The 21791-nt window shown below is 51.6% G+C and overlaps 2 protein-coding genes across 2 annotated transcripts in view; one reads left to right on the top strand and one right to left on the bottom strand.

The window, feature by feature from the left end:
- The window catches only part of SGPL1 (sphingosine-1-phosphate lyase 1), a 56465-nt gene extending 46040 nt beyond the window's left edge, over positions 1-10425 (top strand). Inside the window, exons 9-15 of the mRNA XM_036083941.2 lie at positions 241-346; positions 1697-1795; positions 2421-2570; positions 3822-4060; positions 5181-5327; positions 6287-6407; positions 6914-10425. Of these exons, the coding sequence (XP_035939834.1) occupies positions 241-346; positions 1697-1795; positions 2421-2570; positions 3822-4060; positions 5181-5327; positions 6287-6407; positions 6914-7054 (1003 nt within the window). The 3' untranslated portion in view covers positions 7055-10425. The remainder of the gene's footprint in view (positions 1-240; positions 347-1696; positions 1796-2420; positions 2571-3821; positions 4061-5180; positions 5328-6286; positions 6408-6913) is intronic.
- Positions 10426-11697: 1272 nt separating this feature from the next.
- PCBD1 (pterin-4 alpha-carbinolamine dehydratase 1) lies at positions 11698-15941 on the bottom strand. The gene is made up of 4 exons (XM_036083942.2): positions 15825-15941; positions 12973-13104; positions 12650-12730; positions 11698-12146 (listed from the first exon to the last, which is right to left on the bottom strand). Exons 1-4 carry the CDS (start codon positions 15825-15827, stop codon positions 12048-12050), a joined length of 315 nt encoding a protein of 104 aa, XP_035939835.1. The 5' UTR covers positions 15828-15941; the 3' UTR covers positions 11698-12047.
- Between the last annotated feature and the right edge of the window lie 5850 nt (positions 15942-21791).

Here is a 21791-nt window from a genome sequence, read left to right as displayed (position 1 = left end):
TGTCAGCCCTGCTTTATGCTTTGGATTTCCTAAACCAGAGGGAGAAGATTTCTATAGAAAATCAGTTGACCTCTTTTTCTTTCTGCTTAAAAAGAAAAGTAAAACAATATAAACACTTGTAAAAACGTGAGGAGAAATATTTAGACGTTTACTCCTGGTGACGTAGATGAGCTGCTAACTAGGCTCTCTCTTGAGCCCTGCTTTTATTGGAATTTCATTACTCTCTTCTCTGTCATTTAGTGTGGCCCCCCAAAGTGCCCATGCTGCATTTGACAAAGCAGCCAATTATTTTGGGATGAAGATTATACGGGTTCCGCTGAACAAAATGATGGAGGTGGATGTTCGGGTGAGTTCCCCTGAAGGGCCATTTCATGCCATGGACCGTGAGGAGCAGGGACGCACCTGACTAACTGGTGTTTTCCAGCATCGCACGCAGAGAGGCTCCAAAGGCTCAGGCTTTTCATAAATTCATGAGCTCTGATAGCAGAGATGATCCAGCCCCTGACTTGAGACTTTGCTGACCTGGGTTTTGCTTCAGCACCATGGCTTTCTCCTCTCTGTAAAAAGAGCACAGACTGACTTGCCCCAGGACTCTCCCTGCGGTTTTCATGAGCCCGCATCCATATCCTCGCCAATATAACAGTAACTATCTCTTCAGAACTAAACTACCCAGTTTCTTAGCACTAGCGTTATTGCTGCCGCCGTCTTTATTGATACACTGACTGACAGTTGACAAAAAAAACTGTACATATCTGTGGTCCCAGCTTGATATTCTGATGACCCTTGTACACAGTGTACAGACAAATACGCAGATGAATCACCACAGTCACACTATTGAGCTTGTTCCATCCCCTCAAATAGTTACCATCTTCTGTCATTTTCCTTTTTTCTGGGTTAGAATACATAGGGCTACTCTGGACCGCTGGCTGATTTCAGGCACACGGTGCGGTATTGTTAGACGTGGTCACACGGCCGTCCGCGAGCGGTCCAGAACTTCCTGTCAGGCGTCACCGAAACTTGGTGCCCCTCATCCTCCGGCTCCCAGCGACCGCCACTCTGCTCTCTGCTTCTGAGTGTGACTGTCGTAGGTGCCGTGTATGTGAGGTCATGCAGCGTTTGTGTCTCTGGCCCTGGCTTACTGCACTCAGCAGAGTGTCCTCCAGGTTCATCCATGCCGTCACAAATGGCAGGCTCTCTTTTTTGAAGACCCAGTAGTAGTCCTTTAGTCGTTATTTTTATGCCGTGCCTGTGTGGAGAACTCTCCAGCGTCGGGATGCTGTAAGAATTGCATCTGAGCCTTGTGACAGCCCAGGGAGGCTGGAGAAACTGTCAGTCCTTTTGCAGTGCACGGGTGAGGAAACAGTCCGGGTGGAGTTAAATCGTTTGCCCCAGGTTTCCACACTCGTGAGTGGGGCTGGGACTCGCACAGGCTCATCTGCCTCTTGGCCCGATGCCGTTTTTCCTCCCACAGTGATTTGCCGTGTTGTGGCCGCAGACTGTCCCCCCCCCCCCCCCCCAACCCCGCTGGAGCCCTCTGGCCGTGTCTGTGCTGCCGCCGTGGCGGGGGGCTGTCTTCTCCTGGGTTGGAGAGACAGAGGAGGTGGGCTAGAGGAGTGCAGACCCTGAGCTGGGGGCCTGGAGTGCTCTTGGCATTCTGACGTGGCTTCTCATTTTCCTTTCACCTTTAAATCCCTAGGCAATGAGGAGAGCCATCTCCAGGAACACGGCCATGCTCGTCTGTTCTACCCCCCAGTTTCCTCATGGTGTCATCGATCCTGTCCCTGAAGTGGCCAAGGTACGTGGGAGAAATGGGCTGCCAGGCACTTAAGCTGAGATTTGAAAATAGAACCTAATGGTGCAGTACTCGGCAAGGAGAAGCAAGTCTGAGTTTAGATTTGTGCACAAATTTCCTGAGCCCCATAGGAAGCCCTGTGGCTCTGTTTGGAGCCTCAGAAAGTTACTGGCTTCTGCTGTGGGAAGAAGACTTTGTGGAAACTGGGTATTCTGAAAGAGTACTGGCATTTGGATTCAGCCGGGGAAATGAGCTGCATGTAGGAGCCTGCCTACCAGAGGGTGGCATCCAACAGCGCCACCCGCCTAGCACCCCCTCCTCCCCACCCTGCATTACTCTCCCCCTGCATCAGAGGGCTGCTCGTTTCCTGCTTGATTTTATAGTCAGGTTGAGGCCCTGCGTATTTAAATATAAAATACCACATTTCAGAGGAATTATTTTGAAGCCTAAATACATTTGAAAGATGAGCTTTATTAGGAATGTGAAAACTAGCCAGTTTTCTAAAGCCTGAAAGATGCATTATAGAGCGGCCTGTGGTTGCAGCACACCTTTCCACCTGTGTCTTGCAGGGTTTTTGTTATATGGCTATAAATGAAATTCTCTTGTGGTCTTTGTTTTTTGGAACTAGCTGGCTGTCAAATACAAAATACCTCTTCATGTAGATGCTTGTCTGGGGGGCTTCCTCATCGTCTTTATGGAGAAAGCAGGATACCCACTGGAGCAACCATTTGATTTCCGGGTGAAAGGTGTGACCAGCATTTCAGCTGATACCCACAAGGTGAGACAGGGAAGGGACCAAATGTTAATCAAAGGAGGCACCTGATTATTTCGACTACTATCAACAAAATAAATTGGTTAAAGCATTAACTTCTGCCCAGAATGTAAAATTAAATCTGGCTCTTTGCTCTCACCCGCGTAGCTGGTTCAGGTGACAAAGTATGGTGCTAGAGGTGATACATAATCATGCAAAGGGACCTATTTGTGGCATGTGGCTCAGACAATTTCTGCATCCACTGACTGTATGTAGCTGGGACGTGCCAGGACAGGGGCCCCTAGAAAAATGTTCCCTGAAGCTCTGAGATTCTCTGGGGTGGAGGGTAGCAATGAAGCTCTGAGATTCTCTGGGGTGGAGGGTAGCAATGAAGTTGATAGTGGGATTCCTGGGAGGAGGAGGTATGCTGGTCCTGAGCTCTCACGCCACGGGGGGCTGCTGCCCCACGTGACAGGAGCCAGCTAAGGGAAGAGTCCTTTGGAGAGAGGGCAGAACTGCGTGCTCAGGAATGTTCGGATGCCACCACCCCTGGTGGCCGGGATGGCTTTGCAGCTACATGCAGATGTGGGAGAAGCAGCAGCCTCAGGAATGTGTGCTCTGTGCTGAAGACACTCGCAGAGGTTGTTTTCATCTCAAGCATAGTGGAGACCTGTTTTTCAGACTCTAACGTGATGCCCGCGAATCTTCCGTCGGGATCTGATTTGGTTTCGCCTCGCACCCAGGCGACCCCCGTGCCCTCTTCCTTACCACCTCTCCCGGTGTGGGTCAGGGAGTGCGGCTGGCTCCATGTTCGCGGCAGCGGGAGTTCACTAGGAGGGCACATTTCTATAAGGAAACCAAGTACGCAGGTTGTTTTTAGGCTGGATTCAGTAGCTTCTAGATGCTGAACACCGTGATGTTCTTAAAAAAGGAAGTATAAAAGAGATGGGAAGGGAGTCAGCTCGTGATTTTAGTTGCTCCAGGTGACGTGACTTCTACCCTTTTCCCCGGTTGCCAGTGGAAATTTATCTTTGCTTCCACCGTGCCGCACCGCCCTGGGGTGCTGTTTACATAGAGAAGCCACGTGCTGGGTGAGGGGGCCCCAGACGCCTCGGCCCTCCCGGAGGGCATTTCAGCCCCGTCCCCGCAGCGCCCTCCACCCGTAACGCTCTGAGTGTGGGTTGTTGGTGCGAGTGGGACGCGGTGGGAAACGGGCACGTGGAGGAGACGTGTGCGCGAGGAGCTTGCGGGCGCTCACCTGTGCGCTTCTCCCCTCAGTACGGCTACGCCCCGAAAGGCTCCTCCGTGCTGCTCTACAGTGAGAAGAAGTACAGGAGCCATCAGTTCTTCGTGGCGACAGACTGGCAGGGCGGCATCTACGCCTCCCCGACCATCGCGGGCTCCCGGCCCGGAGGCATCAGCGCGGCCTGTTGGGCTGCCCTGATGCACTTCGGTGAGAGCGGCTATGTTGAGGCCACCAAACAGATCATCAAAACCACTCGCTTCCTCAAGTCAGAGTATGTGTGGAGGATTGGGGGTCTGCCTCGTCTCTTGCTTTGTCTGCTCATAGGCCCGAGGCATCTGCCTGGCCAAGCACCCGTAGCTCCCAGCCCATCCCGCAGCCCCTAGCGACCAGGGGCTTAGGACAGCAGTTTAGGAGTGTGGCGCCGGCCTGGGAGGAGAAGCTCCCTGGCTCTGCTGGGACTTGGAGGGTCAGACCCAGGCTTCACCTGTGGGCCATCGTGTCTCAAAGCGTGTCTTCACGACTGGCAGCTCTTACCAAGTGCCCATACGCTGTGCAGTGTCATGCTTTAGACTGCGGTTCTCACACTTGAGCACGCATCTTAATCATCGGGAGGACCTGTCACAACACAGGTTGCTGGGCCCCACTCCCAGGATTCTCATTTCGTTCATCTGGAGTGGGAGTCTGAGGACTTGCGTTTCTGGGAAGCTCCCAGTGGATACTGAAGCTGCGGGTCTAGGGCTCACACTCGGGGAGTCGCTGGTGGAACAGTGTCAGAGATGAGGCAGAGGGAACGGGGGAGGGGTGGGGGGGAGACCGAGGGTGAGATGAGGCTAGAACGAGGCTGCACGTTTGTCTGACCCACCTATTCATGTGCCCCCTGCCTATCTCTGTGGCTCATCCGCACTGGGGAGGCTTTTTCAGAATCTGGAGGGTGCGTGAAAGCGGCCAGTAGGCATGTCTCGTTCGGAAAAAGCCTGCATATGCCCAGCTGATAGACCCATCTGTTGTGAACTGCTCTACCATTTCTTGCTTTAGGGATTACATATATGACTTTTTAAATTGAAGAGATGGAGGGGTTATTTTGCCAGGATTTTTTTTAAGTGCATCTTTATGCCTCAGATGCCCCTGGGGCACATCACAATTTGGGAGTTGGGCATACAGGGTAGGAGCCAGTGGTTCTCTCATTGGAGCTCAGTGGGGTTTGGGCGTTTGAGTATATGTAATGTTTGGGAACCACTGATCTCAGTCTTGCTGCCTGATTTTAGAAGGTGAGCGAGCTGAAGCCCTAAAAGATTAGATTGTGTTACAGGGGAGACGTTTGCATGATGAAGAGATGATGGAGTATATGTGGCTGAAATTTCCTTTCTGTTCCCTTTTTTGTTTGTTTTAAGACTGGAAAATATCAAAGGCATCTTTGTTTTTGGGAATCCCCAGTTGTCAGTCATTGCTCTGGGCTCCCGAGATTTTGATATCTACCGACTGTTTAACCTGATGACTGCTAAGGGCTGGAACCTGAACCAGCTGCAGTTCCCACCCAGGTAAGCCCGAGGAGCCTCCTGCCCTCACTGCGCTCCGTGACTTCGCAACAACTCGGGTAGCAGGGTGACCCGAAGCCTAGAGACTGACAGTGAGGCCAGCGCTCCAGGGCCGACAGAGTATCCGTGAGATTTTGTCTCGCCACCTGGCATTACTCAGTATCAAGGACGAGACGATGAGCTTTACAACTCTGGAGACCAGTGGTCGGTCACGAGCCCCTCCACCGCTGCCCCTGCCCTCTTCCTGGGCTGTGTACTCCCCGCCCCATCTCGTACACCGCCATCAGATTGCTCTTGCTGACGGACTCGTGACCTGAGTCATACTTAGCTCAGAACCCTCCACAGGGCTTCTCATCATTCAGGCCCGCTGCCCTGTCCTGTCATATGCTTCTGTCATCTCATCTCCCACGATGTCTGTAAATAAACACCACACCCCGACGGCAGAGGTCCCCCCGGTGCCCTCCATGCACCCCAATCCTTTCACTTCCTGGTGCTGTTGCCAGTCCCACCTGGACTCAGCTTCTTCCTCTTCACGATCCCTCTGTACCTCAGTCTCCCTCTAGGGGGCGTGAGAGTTTCTTCTGTGCCTTGAAGTCCTTCAAGACCGCTGGGGCCCTGTGCCCATGAGGGTTTATTGTCTACAAGGAGAGCATCCCCTTGGTGGTCCCATGACTGAAGGCGTAGCATTTGACAGTTTTTGAGGGGAGGAGTGGGACAGAACAGGCAGCCGTACTCCCTTCTGTCAGGATGTTGCTCACGCGGAGGCATGAAACCCACATGCCGGCCCATGCTTGACAGCCATGTATTTGAGAGCCCCGATTCCCAGGACTGGGAACACTTGTCACAAATAACATGAAGAAGCGAGCGATAAATTCCAGTATGTGACATGGGGCTGCTTTATTTTAGAACTTTGTTTTCTTTCCCCAAGGTTCATCTCTGCCTGTCTCTCTCTCCTCCCACAGTATTCATTTCTGCATCACGCTAGTACACACCCGGAAGCGAATAGCCGTGCAGTTCCTAAAGGACATCCGGGAGTCTGTCACTCAAATCATGAAGAATCCTAAAGCAAAGACCACAGGAATGGTAGGGACACTTGGGATTTTTTTCTTCTTGTGGAAGTTCAGGTGTTGGGGGGGGGTTTGGAAGAACCAGGTGACCTCGAGTCCGGTCCTGCCTCTGTCCCGTCTCCACAGACCTTATTCCTTGGAGCTGAGGACCTCCGCCTCACCCGTCCACAGGCTCTTTGGTGTCAAGTGAGGTGTGCTGTATATAAAGCACCTCATAAATTTGAATGTGTCATACAAAGGCACGTGGTGGTCCTGTCCCTTTGAACAGAAAATGTTGACATAGGAAAAACAATAAGCCTGTTTTCTCTGGAATTTTCTATGGCAAATCCCATAGGCCAGTTCCTTTGGGCTGAAAGGCAGACCGGCAAGTACCTGTGAAGAGCTGTCTGGTGTGGGCATGGAGCCGGGGAGGGGAGCGGACATGGAAGGCGGGAATGGGGGGATGGGCGGCATCGGAGCTGCAGCTTCATCTCCACCCCCATACGCCTCACTGCCAGTAATGCTCTCTGACTGGATTTGTAGGGTGCGATCTACGGCATGGCCCAGACGACCGTCGACAGGAACCTGGTCGCAGAATTGTCCTCAGTCTTCTTGGACAGCCTTTTCAGCACTGACAGTGTAACTCAGAGCAGCCAGATGAATGGTTCTCCAAAACCCCGCTGAGCCTCGACCCTTTGTGGCCCCGAGGGGCTCCTGGCCTTCAGAGAGTTCTCGGGGAGTGGAACAGGCCACGCACAGTTTCAGCATCTGGTCTTGCTCCATGGAGCACGACGAGACAGACCACGAGACGGCTTGATCCTCAGGATTCTTGTTCCTCCTCTTGTCATCCTTCTGTGGTCTTTAATGTGGAGACCCTGAAGGAGTTCATTACCTAATTATTTTGCCCTTGTTCTCAAATGTTACCCTAGGGATTGTTTTAGCCATTTCCTTCTCTAACCTTCTAGCTTTCAACTTCACTTAATCATTGTGTGGCAGCTCTGACCGGTCCCGAGTCCTTACGGAGGCTGGGGGTGGCTTCTGTGATAAAGAAGGTTTTCTTCGTTCTCTCAGGCAGATTGGCGAGGCAGATCGGAAGGTGTTTCCCTGGGTGGGAGTTAGGTACCCTCTAAGCACAACGCCTTCTCAGCCTCCTCTTTGAGTAGGTGAGTTGTCTCGCAGAGTCACGTAGTGCAGCTCAGTTTCTTTTTCCAGGACACAGATGGACAGGCCGTTGTTCCTCTTTTTCGGGATTAGAATGGCTGAGCGTATCTGCTCAGTCTATCAAGGCAGGCTTTGGAGTGGCCCTCTGCTGTCCCCACTTGATACTTGGTGGCCACCATCTTTGGAGATTTGTGTTTGAACTTGTGCTCCCATTGGTTTGTTGTTGTTCCCCTGGATTAGGAAGAGAACGTGGTTTCCAGAGAGCCTAGGCCTTTCTGGCCCTGGTGTTTCCTGTCTGCATCGGCGCGTTGGGAGCACAGCCGACCCCTCTCCTGGGCTGCTGAGGATCGGAAACCAGAGCCTTTTCTCAAGTTCTCTGAGGGTCACATTGGAATACATGTCCCCAGAGTTGGTGGTGGTCCTCCTCTCACCCACTGCTGTAAGCCATCTCGTCTGAGAATATGTTTGCTTGAAGGAACAGCTCAGAGCACCTTCACAAGTTGCCTTGACTTACCCTAGGTGGGTGCATGGAGCGCGTGAGAGAGCCTCCAAGGCAAGGAAACTTCTCCCCGTTCGTGTGTCCCTCCTCCCTCTTTCCGTCTGTTCAGCTCCCAAAGGTACTATGGCAGTTTAGCCTCAGGTACTGGACACTTCTCAGGCCCGGCTAACTTTGGACTAGGAAAGCATGATGGCAACTGTCAGCTGGGGCCTGGGGCCTGGGATTCCTTCCTAAGACTAGTTGCTCAGGGTGGTGCAGGGACAGGACCAAACCCTGCGCCCACTCCCCACCCTCCTCCCCCTTGCACAGGGCCCTGATCTAGGTGGAGCACTGTCTGCCTCTGAAGACGACATACCGTGTGCCTTTTCTCCTCAGCAGAGAGCGGTGGAGGGCTACTCCTGACCCAGGCCCTCGGGGAAATGGGTCAGTCTTTGAGCTTTTATTTGGGTGGGGGAGGACTTTAGGATAAGTCAGGAGAAAATAGCCTCTGTTCCAATCCCCTTCTCAGGGACTCCTGAACCATTCAGCCTCTTGAGGCTGCTGTCCTCTGGCCTCCCTCACTGGGAATGCCGGCCGGGAGAGCCAGGACCACCAGACTCTCCCCCGGGCTCCGTGGCACGTTTGTCTGAAGTGGCCTCTGGCACTGTACTTCCTCCACGATAACTGTGACGAGCTGGCCGTGTCATTGCAGGGCTGGAGTGTGTGTGTTCCTCCTGTGCGGTGTGTGCGTGTGTGTGTGCGTGCGCGTGTATGTGTGCGCGCGAGCATGTTAGAGGGAGACGCTAAGATCCTTTGGACACGGGAGTCGAGTTCCTTCCCGTCGCTGAACTGGGGGCACCTCCCGAGAGAGTTGCTGTGGCCGGAGCTGTGCGCCGGGGCTCCTGGGTCTCCGGCGCGTTCATGGTGCTGGAGGAAGACCCGGGACCCGAACCACCCCGCCGGCACCACTGTGGTTTGTCAGCTGCGAAAATGGAGAAGCTGTGCCTGACAGAGCGTGCTGTTGCTCCCAGCGTCTGCGGGCCCTTCCTCTGCTGCCCCGGGGGCAGTGGTGTTTTTCAAAGGGACCTCCTGTAGCCACTTCCTAGCACGAGCCTTAGTTTGCCTGACACTTGTGGGCTTTCCAGTCTAGGCGTACCTGCGCACCTAGGAACACCTAGTCTGGCAGAGGCGGGCACAATGTCTTCAGATGTCATGTGCTAGCAGATGTCACATGGGCCTCTGCAGAAACTGTAGCGTCTGGTTTCTACACGGAGTAAGCAGCCGCGTGACCCTCCTGCCATGTCACTTTTAATATTACCAGTTTTATACTTGGAAAATGGTACTTGCCTCTTTTAAATCTTTTCTGTATTTAACCTCTTTCTTCCCAGCTCAGTGCTCCCTTCCTAATTGCAGCAATAATATCTTAAAAAGCAATTCAGTAATTAAATGACCGAAATCTTAACTGACGTGGCTGGCTGCATTCATTTGCTTCTGTAGGGGTGGCCGGAGATCCCGGGTGGGGTGGTGGCCACTGGAGAACTGGCGGCCGGTGGGAGATCGCCCCCTTGTGGTGGTCATGGAGATTCAGGGCGCTAGCCGTCTGTGGGCCAGAGCACCTCCACGGGGGGCTTCCCCAGGAGTGCTGGTCATGCCTGCTTTAAGGAGGCTGGAACTCAGGTCTTTAGTTCCCCAGGGCCCGGGCCCAGCTTGTGTTTTCTGTCCTCTTCACCATCTACTTCTGCCTATACGTTAATGATGGATTGAGCCCTCCAGGGTGGGCTCCAGCCAGCTGGGCACTGGCTTCAATGGTTTGGGAGTGGATGGAACCCCTTAGAATATCTCTGCACATGTAACCGCTGGGCATCTTGTTCCATTACAAGTAAGAAGTGAGAAGTCCTTCCACAGGGCCTGGAGCCTGTCACTGAGGTAACCCAGCTTTTCAACCCGTTTGGACTTTGCCAGAATCAAGCCAAGGAATGCCGTCTTTGCTAGTTTTCTGCTAAATGACTTGGTTTCCTGAGCACCTACTTGCTTTGGGGTTAGCCCTAGAGGATGAGGCCAGGATATGCTTGGTCAGGAGGCCTGGCCCCCTCCATCCAAGAATTGGTGTTTGGATGCTTGCACCTGCTACGTAACCGCGGTGAACCCCTTTGCCTTCTCTGAAGGTTCTTGGTAGCAGCGAGCCACCTGCAGCCAGACGCGGCAGTGGAGAGGTAGTGAGAGGCCTGACTTGACAGCCACCAACTACAGCCTGGGTCAGCAGAAGTCAGCGTTTGCGAGCCTTTTCTCAAGTTGGAGTCCTAATTGCCATCTTTTTTCTTGGGCTTTCTTTTTCATAATCTGTCCTTAACATCTTCCCCTGTAACGTCAGTTATTTGCACAAATTGTAGAATAAACATTTGTTTCTGAAAAAGTATCACTTATGTCTTTGTCCCACATCAGTCTTTCATAGAACTGTAGCATCCTCTAGGTTGGCGCCTTTCAACCCCTGATCCATGGGTAAGCAGAGGCGGGACGGTGACCTAACACATGCTCCGTACCTCCATGTCTGGTGGCTTCTGTCCCCTAATCCACAGTTGTCAGATCAAAGCACACTTAGGAAAAGGGAACTCAGAAGTGGAGCAGATGGGGGACCACCATCAGAATCTCATTGGTTTTGATTATTAAGTTTTCTGAGAACCTGCCATTGACATAGGTATTGTTAAGTCTCAGATCCTGCTGGTACCTCTACCAACAATATGCTTATTTCTCGGATGCCGACCTCTGCCTCTTTTCTGGCCCTTATAGGACCAACTCATCCAGGGTTACTGGGTTGTGACATTGCTAACTGTCTGCTCCAAGGAACCCTGGCATTTGCAAGTCAGCTTAGAACGCAGGCAGCTTCAGGCTAGGGGATCTTGGATGAGAACCCATCAGGAGAAGGGCTTCCCACAATCCTGCATCATGGCATTCGCGGACTGCCATCCACGTGGCTTGCACTGGGGAGAGAGGAGACTGTGCTCTGTGCACCCCCCGCCCCACTTCTCCCAGTCACAGCACATTAGTGGGAACAGTCTATCCTAGAGTTACTAAGTTGGAGGACTGAGTTGTAGGAATCCACTCCATAACTGCTCAGATGGGAAGTAGCCTGTCACCTCCTAAGCTAGGATTTTTGTCCTCTCCCTTATACAGTAAAAGCGGGCAAGGCTTGAGACTCTGGCTAAGTCTCTAAGAAGCCACAAGACACTATCAGGATTAGAAATCTCCCCCTGGGATGTTGTAGACCAGGAAGAACAGAACACAGCCGCAGACTGCCTTCCCAGTCGTAGATCCCACCATGCATAAGTACAGGTGTCCTGCAAACCTTTTCTTTTAGTCATGGTGCCACTTTGGCCACCCCTGCCTCAAGAATCCCATTCAGGTCTTCGAGGCACAAGTCAGTGAAGCGTCCAGACTTACCCTTGTCAATCACTTCATGTTCCCGTAGCTCATTTCTTACCCTTGCCTCTAGCATTGACTTCATTCATCCTGCCTAGTGGTGGTTACCGCTTCCTGCTTAATTCCCCTACATGAAGACAGGGTGGTCTGGTCCCACTCCGCACCCCCCCCCCCAATGCCTTGGACAGCGCCTCCCACAGAGTAAGTGCTTAAATGCCTGTAGACTCCAATTTGGACTGACCTGTGGAAAGGAAGGTTCTAGAGCCTGAGACCAAGTGAAACACGAGTTTTATTTGAGGCATAAAAGCACAGGTGCTTCTGTCACATACAGTGGGGTTGACTTTAGGGTCCCGGTTTCTAAGATAAGACTTCGTGCATCTTAGACACAGCTTCCTGGGAAATGAATTAGAAAGGGAGCAGGACACAGCCTGGCAAGAAGAAGAGGAAAGGTCGGCGGTGATGCGGACATCTTCCACAGCAAGGACTCCCCCTAGCCGGAGGCAGCAGGGTCCACTTGGCCGTTCCGGCTGCAGTAACATCTCAGGGCTCCCTGGTTCCCTCCCTGGATTTCCGATTCAGTCACCCCCTTCCCCTGAAGAATTCACAGAGGAAGGGCAGGGCCTAGGTCATGGACACTGCTACTTGTTCGATGAAGCTGGCCAGGTTTATGTCCCGTTCCGAAAGGCCGGCACACTCGTGGGTGCTCAGGGTGATGTGGACCTGGAACAAAATCAGAGGTTCGGGCCCCGAGCAGGAGAGGGTCACGGCTGTGCGGCTCGGCCACACCGAGCGCTCCAGGGTAGCAGCCGGTCTCCACGCTCTGGCCTGGGGGGCAGCCTTCCCGAGTCTCTAGCAACACTGCACACCCTCCCGTGGTGGCCCTGGCCTGGGGTCCGAGCTGTTCGCTGTGCGTGCTATTCTCAGCTCAGGTGACGACTTTGTCACTCCTCCACGCCGCACCTCCAGGAGGGGTTACGCCCTTTAGAGCCATTAGCCATGAATACGGCCCATCCCACAGCCTTGCCTTCCGTGGTTCGGCCTTGATGCCTACTCACTGTCTGCCTTACCCGCCTGTTCTCTCACCAGTGTTTTCATTTGCACTTCTTTCATTGGTAGTGAGCCTGACTATTTTGCAGGGCTGTTCATGTTGATTCTAGGTGGGCAGGCCCCTAGGGAAGGCCAGCGAAGGGCCTTCAGGACTGGGCCGGGCGCGCATCGCTCACCTTGTTGTACACGTTAAACCATTCAGGATGGTGGTCCAGTTTCTCAGCCTGCAGGGCCACCCTCGTCATGAAGCCAAAAGCCTATGTAGTGAAGTGAGACCCAGGTCAGCGCTCTGAGAGACAGAGGGCTGCTCTAAGAGTTCCGGGTATGGAGAACCCAACACCCATCTCCCCACTCTCCAGTCCCCAAGGGTGACACTCCAACCCGACTAGGGTAGCGTCTGAAGGGGCTTGGGTGGCAGGGCTTTAAGGGAGAGAACAAGTTCTGGAGTGTAACCCCATCCGCCCCAGTCTCAGAAACTCTGTCCCACCCGGCGACATACCCGGTTGAAGTCTTTGAAATGGAACTGCTTGAAGATGGCGTCTCGGCCTTCCAGCTCGTTCCACCCCACAGCCCTCAGGTTTGGCAGCAACTGCTCCCGCTCCTCAGCACTTAGCCTGTGCGCTTTGCCAGCCTAGGAGAGGAAATCAACAGATTCCTTCCAGTCAGGAGCGGAAGTCAGCCAGCCTCCCCAGGGGCTCTGGTGGCCGGGTCTAACGCAAGGGACAGGGAGGCGTTGAGGGTGGCACCCTGCCCTGGGGGTGGGGCCCTGGCTCACGCGCTGATACGTTCTTAGATTTGGACACTCTGCTCAGAGAACAGAAAATCCTGAGGTGTGATGCAAGTCCCTGGGGCTGAGCAACATCCCCCCCCCCTCAGGTGACAGAGCCCCCCCCCCCACCATAGGTCTCTTATGATAATGAGGGAGTAAAAGCAAAATCAAGCCCAGATACGAATGTGTTACTACACAACTTTTCAGAGAAAGAGTATCCATGACTGTCCAACCTTCCTTTTTCTGTTATGGACTGTATCCAGTTCACCCCCACGCCTGCACTGTGACTCAAGGAAACTGAGGCCTAGAAAGGGAAAATGACCACAGTTCTCCTCCCCTCACGCCCCCCCCCCCCCCCCCCCCCAGTCCTTGAGAGCACAGGCATTGTTCTCAAAGGGAGTCTGAGTCTGCTTCCTGGGCCCGGGGCAAAGGAGCCAGCACTTAAAACACCTTCCAGGTGGTTCTTCACCACACCACAGTGGACACCCACTGGTACTACCTCCCAGTGGGTGTTCCTCATGCCCCCAGGCAGCCTCTGAGTACCAGCTGCCAGGCCTGGGGGCTTCGGATTCCCACCTTCTTGTCTACTCCATCAGCCTGGGGAGCCTGAGCCCACAGAGCTCAGGCCCAAAGTGGAAGTAACTTGGCCCAGGGCGACTGGACAAGCCTAATGCCTCAGGCTATTTACCTATTGTGCAAAGTGCCCTCCAGGCAGCCCAAGCTGGTACAGTTCAGGCCCTGAGTGGAACCCTCAGAGACAGAAGGAAGCAAAGGCCGGGTCCATTCTCTGGGGGGATGGACCCAGGCCTAGGCACTGAAGGGATCCCAGAATTGAGACTTCTCCAACAGAAACTCTAATAGAGTGTTGAAGGAAAAATGAACCAGTAAGGTCTGGGAAGAGAATGTGAGGGAGGCTAATTTAGCTTCATGAGGCAGCGCGCAGCCTGGCAGCCATGGGGGGCCGTTGGCAGGACTGGTTCAAGCCCCAGTTCTGCCATTGTCCAGCAGGGTGGCCCTGTGGCACTCACCTCCCTTGGCTTGAAAGGTAGAAGGGGCCCAGAACTTCCATTTCAGATCAGCAAGGGGAGCCAATGGGACATATCAATAAAGTCCATCCTTGTTAAGGGCCTGCCATCTGCATTTGTAAAAGGAGACTTTCTGGGGCTAGCAGGCTTGTTAGGCCCTGCAGGTGTGGTGCTGAACTAGAAAAGCAGTACAGCCTCCCTTAAGTCAATCTTTCTCTCTCCTGAAAAACACTTGTTTTCTCTGGACTGATCCGGCTTGGCCCAGCTCAGCTCCTTTCCTCAGCTCTGCGAGATCGGCCTGCTGCGCCCAACCCCTGCTCCATTCCAGATCCGGCCCCTTCTCAGTGGCTGATAAGCCTGGTCATGTATCCAGGCAACCAGATGAATGTCAGCCCAGGCATCAGAACCCACTGCTTAGGTCTCTGGCCCAGAAAGAAGTAGGTGGGTACTAGTGAGCTCTTAGGAGGCACCCCTTGGCCTTTAGAGTCTTCGGGGATCCCCCAAGTTTCACAGCCTGGGGCTGAAATGACAAGCGCCTCTGAGAGCTGGGATCAGAGCGGGGGAAGGGGCACTGTTTGCTTAGTAAATCGCAGGCCAGGCCTGGCCTGGCCTGGTCATCTGGGGGAGTGTGCGCTCCGGTTACTGATTACCCGCCCTGCCTGCATCTTTGGGGCCTCAGAGCACCACACAACCAGCCTCACTCTCCCCCTGCCCTCCCTCCAAGCCACAGCTTTCCAAGTGCCTTCTCAGCTGTCACCACAGTCCCTACTGCTCCTCAGGCTTTGGGACCAGAAAGGGGCTGTTTAGTAAAGCTTCCCAGGTCTACACACCACCCTCCTCCCCTGCCAGGGCTCCCATTCACCTCCCGGAGGGCAGGGGTATTGAAGTAGGGCTGAGCACAGCGCCAAGGCCCTCCTGGGGAAAAGCCCAGCCTGCAGGGGGGCTGATCCTGAGCAATCGGGTCCCCGTGGCTGGGCACAGGCCTCAAGCGAGGCACCAGGGGCTGGTTCTGAGGCCAGGGGGCAGTGCGGGGGGCACAGAGGACTTTGCAGGACCCTGTGCCAGAAGTGCAAGCGAGGAGGGCAGAGAAACAGAACCATCCTCCCTCCTACTCACACTCAGACACACAGTCGCCCCCCTCCCCTCAATGTTGACGAGAACCTGCCACCGAGTGGGGGCGATGTCTACGGGGCTCACCAGCTGCCTCTCACCGCCCCTCCCCCCGCCCTGGGCCCATCGATCATGCGTCGCCTGCAGCCGAGAGGCGCCCCGGGGACACGGGCCTGGGAGCAGGGCCTTGCCTGGGCTGCGCCTCGCTGTCACCAGGCCGCGCCACCGCCCCTCTCCCGGCCTCAGCTCGCCCTGGGGCACCACCGAGAGTGCGGGTGGCAGCGGGGCGGAGACCCCGGCTCTCCGAGCCTGGCGAGCGGCCGGCGGGCGAGGCGCTCGCGGGGACCGTCCCCCACCCTCGCCGCCCCCGCGATCGGCCCCTTCCTCTCCTCCGCTCCCCACCCCGCGCGCCCGGGCCCCGCGGGCGGCGGCGCGCGACCCCCTCACCATGGCGGGCGCGGCGCAGGTGCGGACGCGGTCGAGCAGCAGGTGGCCGCGGGGCGGCGGGACGGCGCCGGGCGCTCGGGGCCGCGGGCGGGGAGGGGCCGAGAGGACCCGCCCACCGGTAATCGTTAACTCGGCCGCGACCCGCGCCCTCGGCCTCTGCCCCCTTCCAGCACTTTCTTCCGGGCTCCTGTTCCCCGGAGCTCAGGGGCTGAGAACGCGGGCTCCAGGTGCGGACTTCTGCGTTTGAATCGCGCTCTGCCACTTACCAGCCGTGTCACCCTGGACGCGAGATTACCTTTTTCTTTTTTAAAGGCAACTGATTGAGGTATTGGCCTACAAAAAACTGCACATAACTTAAGTGTACAATTTGATGCGTTTTGACATATGTGAGCTCTCGTGCAAGCAGCACTAAGATCATGCTCATAAACATATCATATGTCCATCGTCCCTGCAGGTTTCCTTCTTTCTCTGACAACCATTCATCTGCTTCCGGGCACAGTATGTTAGGTTGCATTTCCTAGAATTTTATGTAAATGCAGATCATACAGCGTATATTCTTGTGTCTAGCTTTTTATGACTCAGCATAATTACTTTGCGGTTCACCCCTGTGGTTTCATGTATCAATAGTTTCTTTCTTTCTATGGCTAAGTAAAATTTATTTTATAGTGTTACATTGTATGGATATACCACAATTTGTTGATCTGTTCACTTGTTGATGGACATTTGGGTTGTTTGCAGTTTTTCACTATTACAAATAAAGCTGCTATGCACTTTCGCATCCAAGTCTGTTTAGACTTTCATTTCTCTTGGGTAAACGTCTGGGAGTGAAATGGCTACGTCATATGGCAGACGTGTGTTTATAACTTGTTAGGAAACTGCTAGACTGCTTCCCAAAGTGGTTGTACTATTTTATGTGCCCTCCAGCAGTGTATGAGAGTTCCAGTTTCCCTACACCCTCAATGATGCACCAATATTTGTTATGGCCAATCTTTTTAATTTCAGTCATTCTATTTGCTGTGTAGTGGTATCTCATTGTGGTTTTCCTTTGAGTTTCCTTAATGGCTAATGATATTGAACAGTTTTTCAGGTGTTCATTTTCATTGGTAAATCTGATGAATTGCCTTCAAATTTCCTGCCCCCCCCCCTTTTGTGTTCTTACTGGGTTTTGAGAGTTCTTTATTCTGGATATGAGCACTTTATCAGAGATGTGGTTTGCCAGTTTCTTCTTTGTGTTTCACACTGTCTTTCAAAGAGCAAGCGCGCTTAATTTTGATGAAATCCAATTTATCCAATGCTACTTTTATGGATTAGTATTTTGGTGTTGCAACTAAGAAATCTTTGCCTAACCCAATGTCATGAAGATTTTTCTGTTATGTTTTCTTTTTGTGATGTTTTCTCCTGTGTTTTATAGTTTTTGGTTTTGCATTTAGGTCTATGATCCATTTTGAGTTAAATTTTCCTATGCTTTGCGTTATGGATCCCAATTCACTTTTTGCATATGAATATTCAGTTCTTCCTTTCTCCACGGAATTGCTTTTACACCTTTGTAAAAACTCAGTTGAAGGTATAGGTGTGGTTTACTTATAATTGACCTGTATGTGTGGACTCTATCCTGTTCATTGATCAGTTTGTCCATCTTTTTTTTTTTTTTTTAAGATTTTGTTTATTTATTTGAGAGAGAGAATGAGATAGAGAGAGAAAGAGCATGAGAAGGGGGAGGGTCAGGGGGAGAAGCAGACTCCCTGCTGAGCAGGGAGCCCGATGCGGGACTCGATCCCGGGACTCCAGGATCATGACCTGAGCCGAAGGCAGTGGCTTAACCAACTGAGCCACTCAGGCGCCCCGATCAGTTTGTCCATCTTGCTGCTCATGCCGTCGGTCTTGATCACTGTAGCTGTGTAAGTCTTGGAGTCAGCTAGTACAGGTCCTCTCACATTCAAAAACATTTTTCTTTCCCATTAACCTTCATCCCCGTACTCCACTTTTATTCCTCTCCTCCCAGTGTGTTACTCTGTGAACTCTGATGTGTTATATACGTATTTTTGGTTGTATATGTTTTGCAACAGGTGCTGTTGTTTCATCTGTATGTCTTTTTGTTTTTTGTAAATGGATCTGTGTGCTGTGTCTCATTTTGTTTCTTTCACCTATTTTTGCCATATAGATATAGATATAGATATATACTTAATAGCTTCCATAGTGTCCATCTGCTTGTTAGCATCTGCTTGTAGCTTCTAACTGCTGCGCAGTATTCCGTGGTGACCACCCCGCATAGGTTATCATTCTTCCAGTGGTGGACACTCAGGTAGCTTCCAACAACCTGCCACCACCACCACTACCCCGCCCCCAAGCGTGTGCGTGTGCAACACACACAGAACAGAACAACAACGGTGATGCTGCAGTGAACATCTCTTCCAACTCAGTAGCTCTCTGGCCTGTGGACAGTTTCTTATCAGCTTAAATATAAATATATAAAAATGTATAAATATGTAAATATAAATATATATATCTCCTATAAATCCAACAATCCCCTCATGGGTACATGTCCCAAAAGAGTTTCAGATGCTTGCATCGTGTGAGGGAGGGTTTCTGTTCTCCTATATTGCTCGCACATAATGCTCACACTTGGCATTATCTAGCTTTTTAATTTTTGCCAAGTTAATAGGTATAAAATGATAGCTCACTGTTTTACTTTGTTTTTCTGATTACTAGCGATTCTGAGCACCTCTTCATCTGCTTGTTAGCACTTGAGGCTTATTGCTTATAAATTGCCTTTTAATAGTCTTTTCATTATTTTTTTATTTTTTTAGAGTTTACAGTGTTCTCTTTTTTAAGTTGATTTGCAGGAGTTTATATCTAGACACTAATTGCTTGTCCATTTTCAATATTGCAAATATCTCCTCCCATTGGCCATCGGTATACTAACTTCTTCCATAGTGTCCTTTGTTGGTAGAAATTTTATATACTGGTGTACTGGGCTTCTCTCTTTTTTTTCTCTGACTTATAACTTTGTGCTTTGGAGGATTTATCTGATAATTTTCCTGCCACGATAATATTCTTCCTTTCCTCCTGTTAACTTTATGGCTAGATAAACGTAAGACCTAAATGTGAAAGGTCCCCTTTTATGTGTAGTGTTCTTAGGATGTTAGCTAGTCTCCAAAGACGGCCCTCCACTGGGCCTTGACCGTCCGTGCTCATGCCTGTGGCTTCTGCTAATCATCTGCTGGCGTGGGGCTGAGGCTCCTTGGCTGTCCAGACCTTCAGATGACTTAGGCCCCTGCTGTCCCATGTGAGACCCAAGTGAGAACATCGCTCAGCAGAGACCAGTCAACCCATGGAACCATGAGAACTAGTAGTACAGTTTAATTGTAAGCCACCAGATTTTGGGGGTGGCTTCTCATACAGCAATAGAGAATAGGACGCATAGATTCCTGAACAAAACTTGGTTCCTAGAAGTGGAATGCTGAAAACAAGCTGCCTGGAAATAGTGGTGGGAAGAGGGTAGAAGGAAGGCTGCAAAGACAGGAAGGAAGGTTTGCTTCCACCCAGGATATATAGAAGCTGCAAAGAGTGTTGCTCCCACACTGACACGGGGAGGCCTGGATATACTACAAAATCAGCACTTTTCTTCTGTTCGCCAGGAAGCTGAGCTCACAGGGCAACCAAGGAGCCTGAATTCCAAGGGAGGAATGCAGACCGCTCATCTGTGCTGGCCCCTGGGGAGAAGGGAGACACACACACACACACACACACACACACACACACACACACACACACAGCCTCCCTATATGTGGGAAGAAGAAGTCAGTGAAAATCTCTCTTTTTTTTTTTAAGATTTTGTTTATTTATTTGAGAGAGAGAAAGAGAGAGAGCACATGAGTGGGGGTGAGGGAGGGTGGAGGGAGAGGATGAAGCAGACTCCCCGCTAAGCAGGGAGCCCAGCCCCCCGCTTGATCCCAGGACCACCAAGATCATGACCTGAGCTGAAGGCCAATGCTTAACCGACTGAGCCACCCAGGCGCCCCAGAAATCAGCTAAAATCTTAACAAATAGTTGGGAGCCGGGTGTGTGTGGGCATGCCAGCATGTATAGCTGGGGCCTGAGACACCGGGACAGTTTGCACAGAGGAACTCCAGCGGGTGCTGGGGTGGAAGATGGAAGGAAGACCCCGCAGCTGAGCAGGGGCCGGAAGGGATTGACAGCTTATGGGGAAAGTGCCAAACCCCGCCCTCCTCTTGCACATCCCGTTACACAGGAGCAAAAGCCTAAGTCACTAGGAGAGGGGCCACAGACCAAGCCACTCCCAGGGCGCAGATAAAGATCCACGGGGGCTTCATTTCCAGTAGGTGAAACAATTCCTCTGCCGCTCCGGTTTGGTGCTGGAAACCGTTCTGGGCCTGGGATCCTGGGCCAATACCATCCTGCTGATGAGGATGCGGGGCCACTGCAACTCTCACGCATTGCTGCTGGAAATACAAAATCATTCAGCCACTTTGGAAAACAGTTTGGCAGTTTTTTTATGAAGTTAAACATCCATTTACCTTATAAGTCAGCAATCCTACTCCAAGAGAAATGAAAACATGTCCGTGCAAAAACCTACTTGCAAATGTGTAGAGCAGCTGTATTTGGAAATAATCCAAATGTCCATCAACAGATGAATGAATAAACACGCGTGGTCAATTCAGACAGTGGAATACTACTCGACAATGGAAAGGAGTGGACCGTGGGTGCATTCAGTGTAGTGGATGAATCCCAAACACATTATGCTAAGTGACAGTATTTCAGATGTCTACATACTATATTATTTCATTTATATAACATTCTGAAAATCACACGACCAGAGGCAAAGTTTCCTGATTGACTGTTAGGGGCTGGAGGGGTGGGACCTGACTACCGAGGGCACAAGGGAATTTTTTTGGGGGGGGTAATTATAATATTTTATATATATATATTTTAATTGTTTTTGCAATACTTTCATTTGAAGGCTTTGTCAACAATACAGCCTTTCATGAAGTATTTTGAGAAGGGAGAGGCAGAAAGGAGCGTGGAGAAAAGCTAACTTTGCTTCATTAGCTCATGTTCAAGTAGGACCATTGTTTTTTTGTTTTGTTTTGTTTTTTACATTCATTTAAATGATATATTTGAAGCTGAAAGTACTGTCACAGGACAGGCGTTTGCCTTTGCGTCTCCCACACAAATCTTGACGATGGGGCCTTTTAGGGTCAACGTGGTGGAGTTTTACAGTGCAGGAGCATCTAGTCTGTTTACAGCTTTGACAGGTGATATCCTCCACTTGGTAAGGGCTGTAAGACTTCTGACAAGTTCTGCAAAACTGCTTGAAGTAAACCTTGGGGTTGGTGCCCTGCACACACCACATGTAGGCCCTTTCCCATCAGATGTCACAGTGACTGTGGTGCGGTCAGATGACGGGATGCCTGTGCCAGAAGGTATGAATGTGTAAATGATAGCTCAATAAACTTGAATTAAAAAAAAAATGCATCTAGAGTGTGAAATCTCAGGCCCATCATTTCCCAATGACAGTTAGCATTGGAAAGATTGTGAGTGGGCTCCTGGTAATGTTTTGTTCCTGAATCTGTGTGGTGGGTATGTGGGTATGTCAGTTAGGGAAAATTCTTCAAGCTATACCTCTATGAGTTATGAACTATTTTATATGTATATTTCAGTAAAATTAAAAAAAAAAAGACAGTGAAGAAATTATTGGGAAAAAGAGGACTCAAGAGCAATTAGGAAGATTGTCTCTTCAAGTCCCCTGGAAGAGAGAGGGGCTACCTAATGAGCTTGTGCTGAGCTTTCTAGCTGCCTGTGATAATACTGAGAAAAGGGAATATGAGCTGATTGGCGGTGGTGTTTTTTTAAAGTAATTGCTATACCCACGGTGGGGCTTGAACTCACAACCCCAAGATCGAGAGTTGCATGCTGTGCAGACTCAGCCAGCCAGGCACTCTGACC

This window comes from Halichoerus grypus, chromosome 7 (assembly GCF_964656455.1).
Source record: "Halichoerus grypus chromosome 7, mHalGry1.hap1.1, whole genome shotgun sequence".
Classification (NCBI taxonomy): domain Eukaryota; kingdom Metazoa; phylum Chordata; class Mammalia; order Carnivora; family Phocidae; genus Halichoerus; species Halichoerus grypus.
This window is presented reverse-complemented; position numbering and strand designations above follow the sequence as displayed.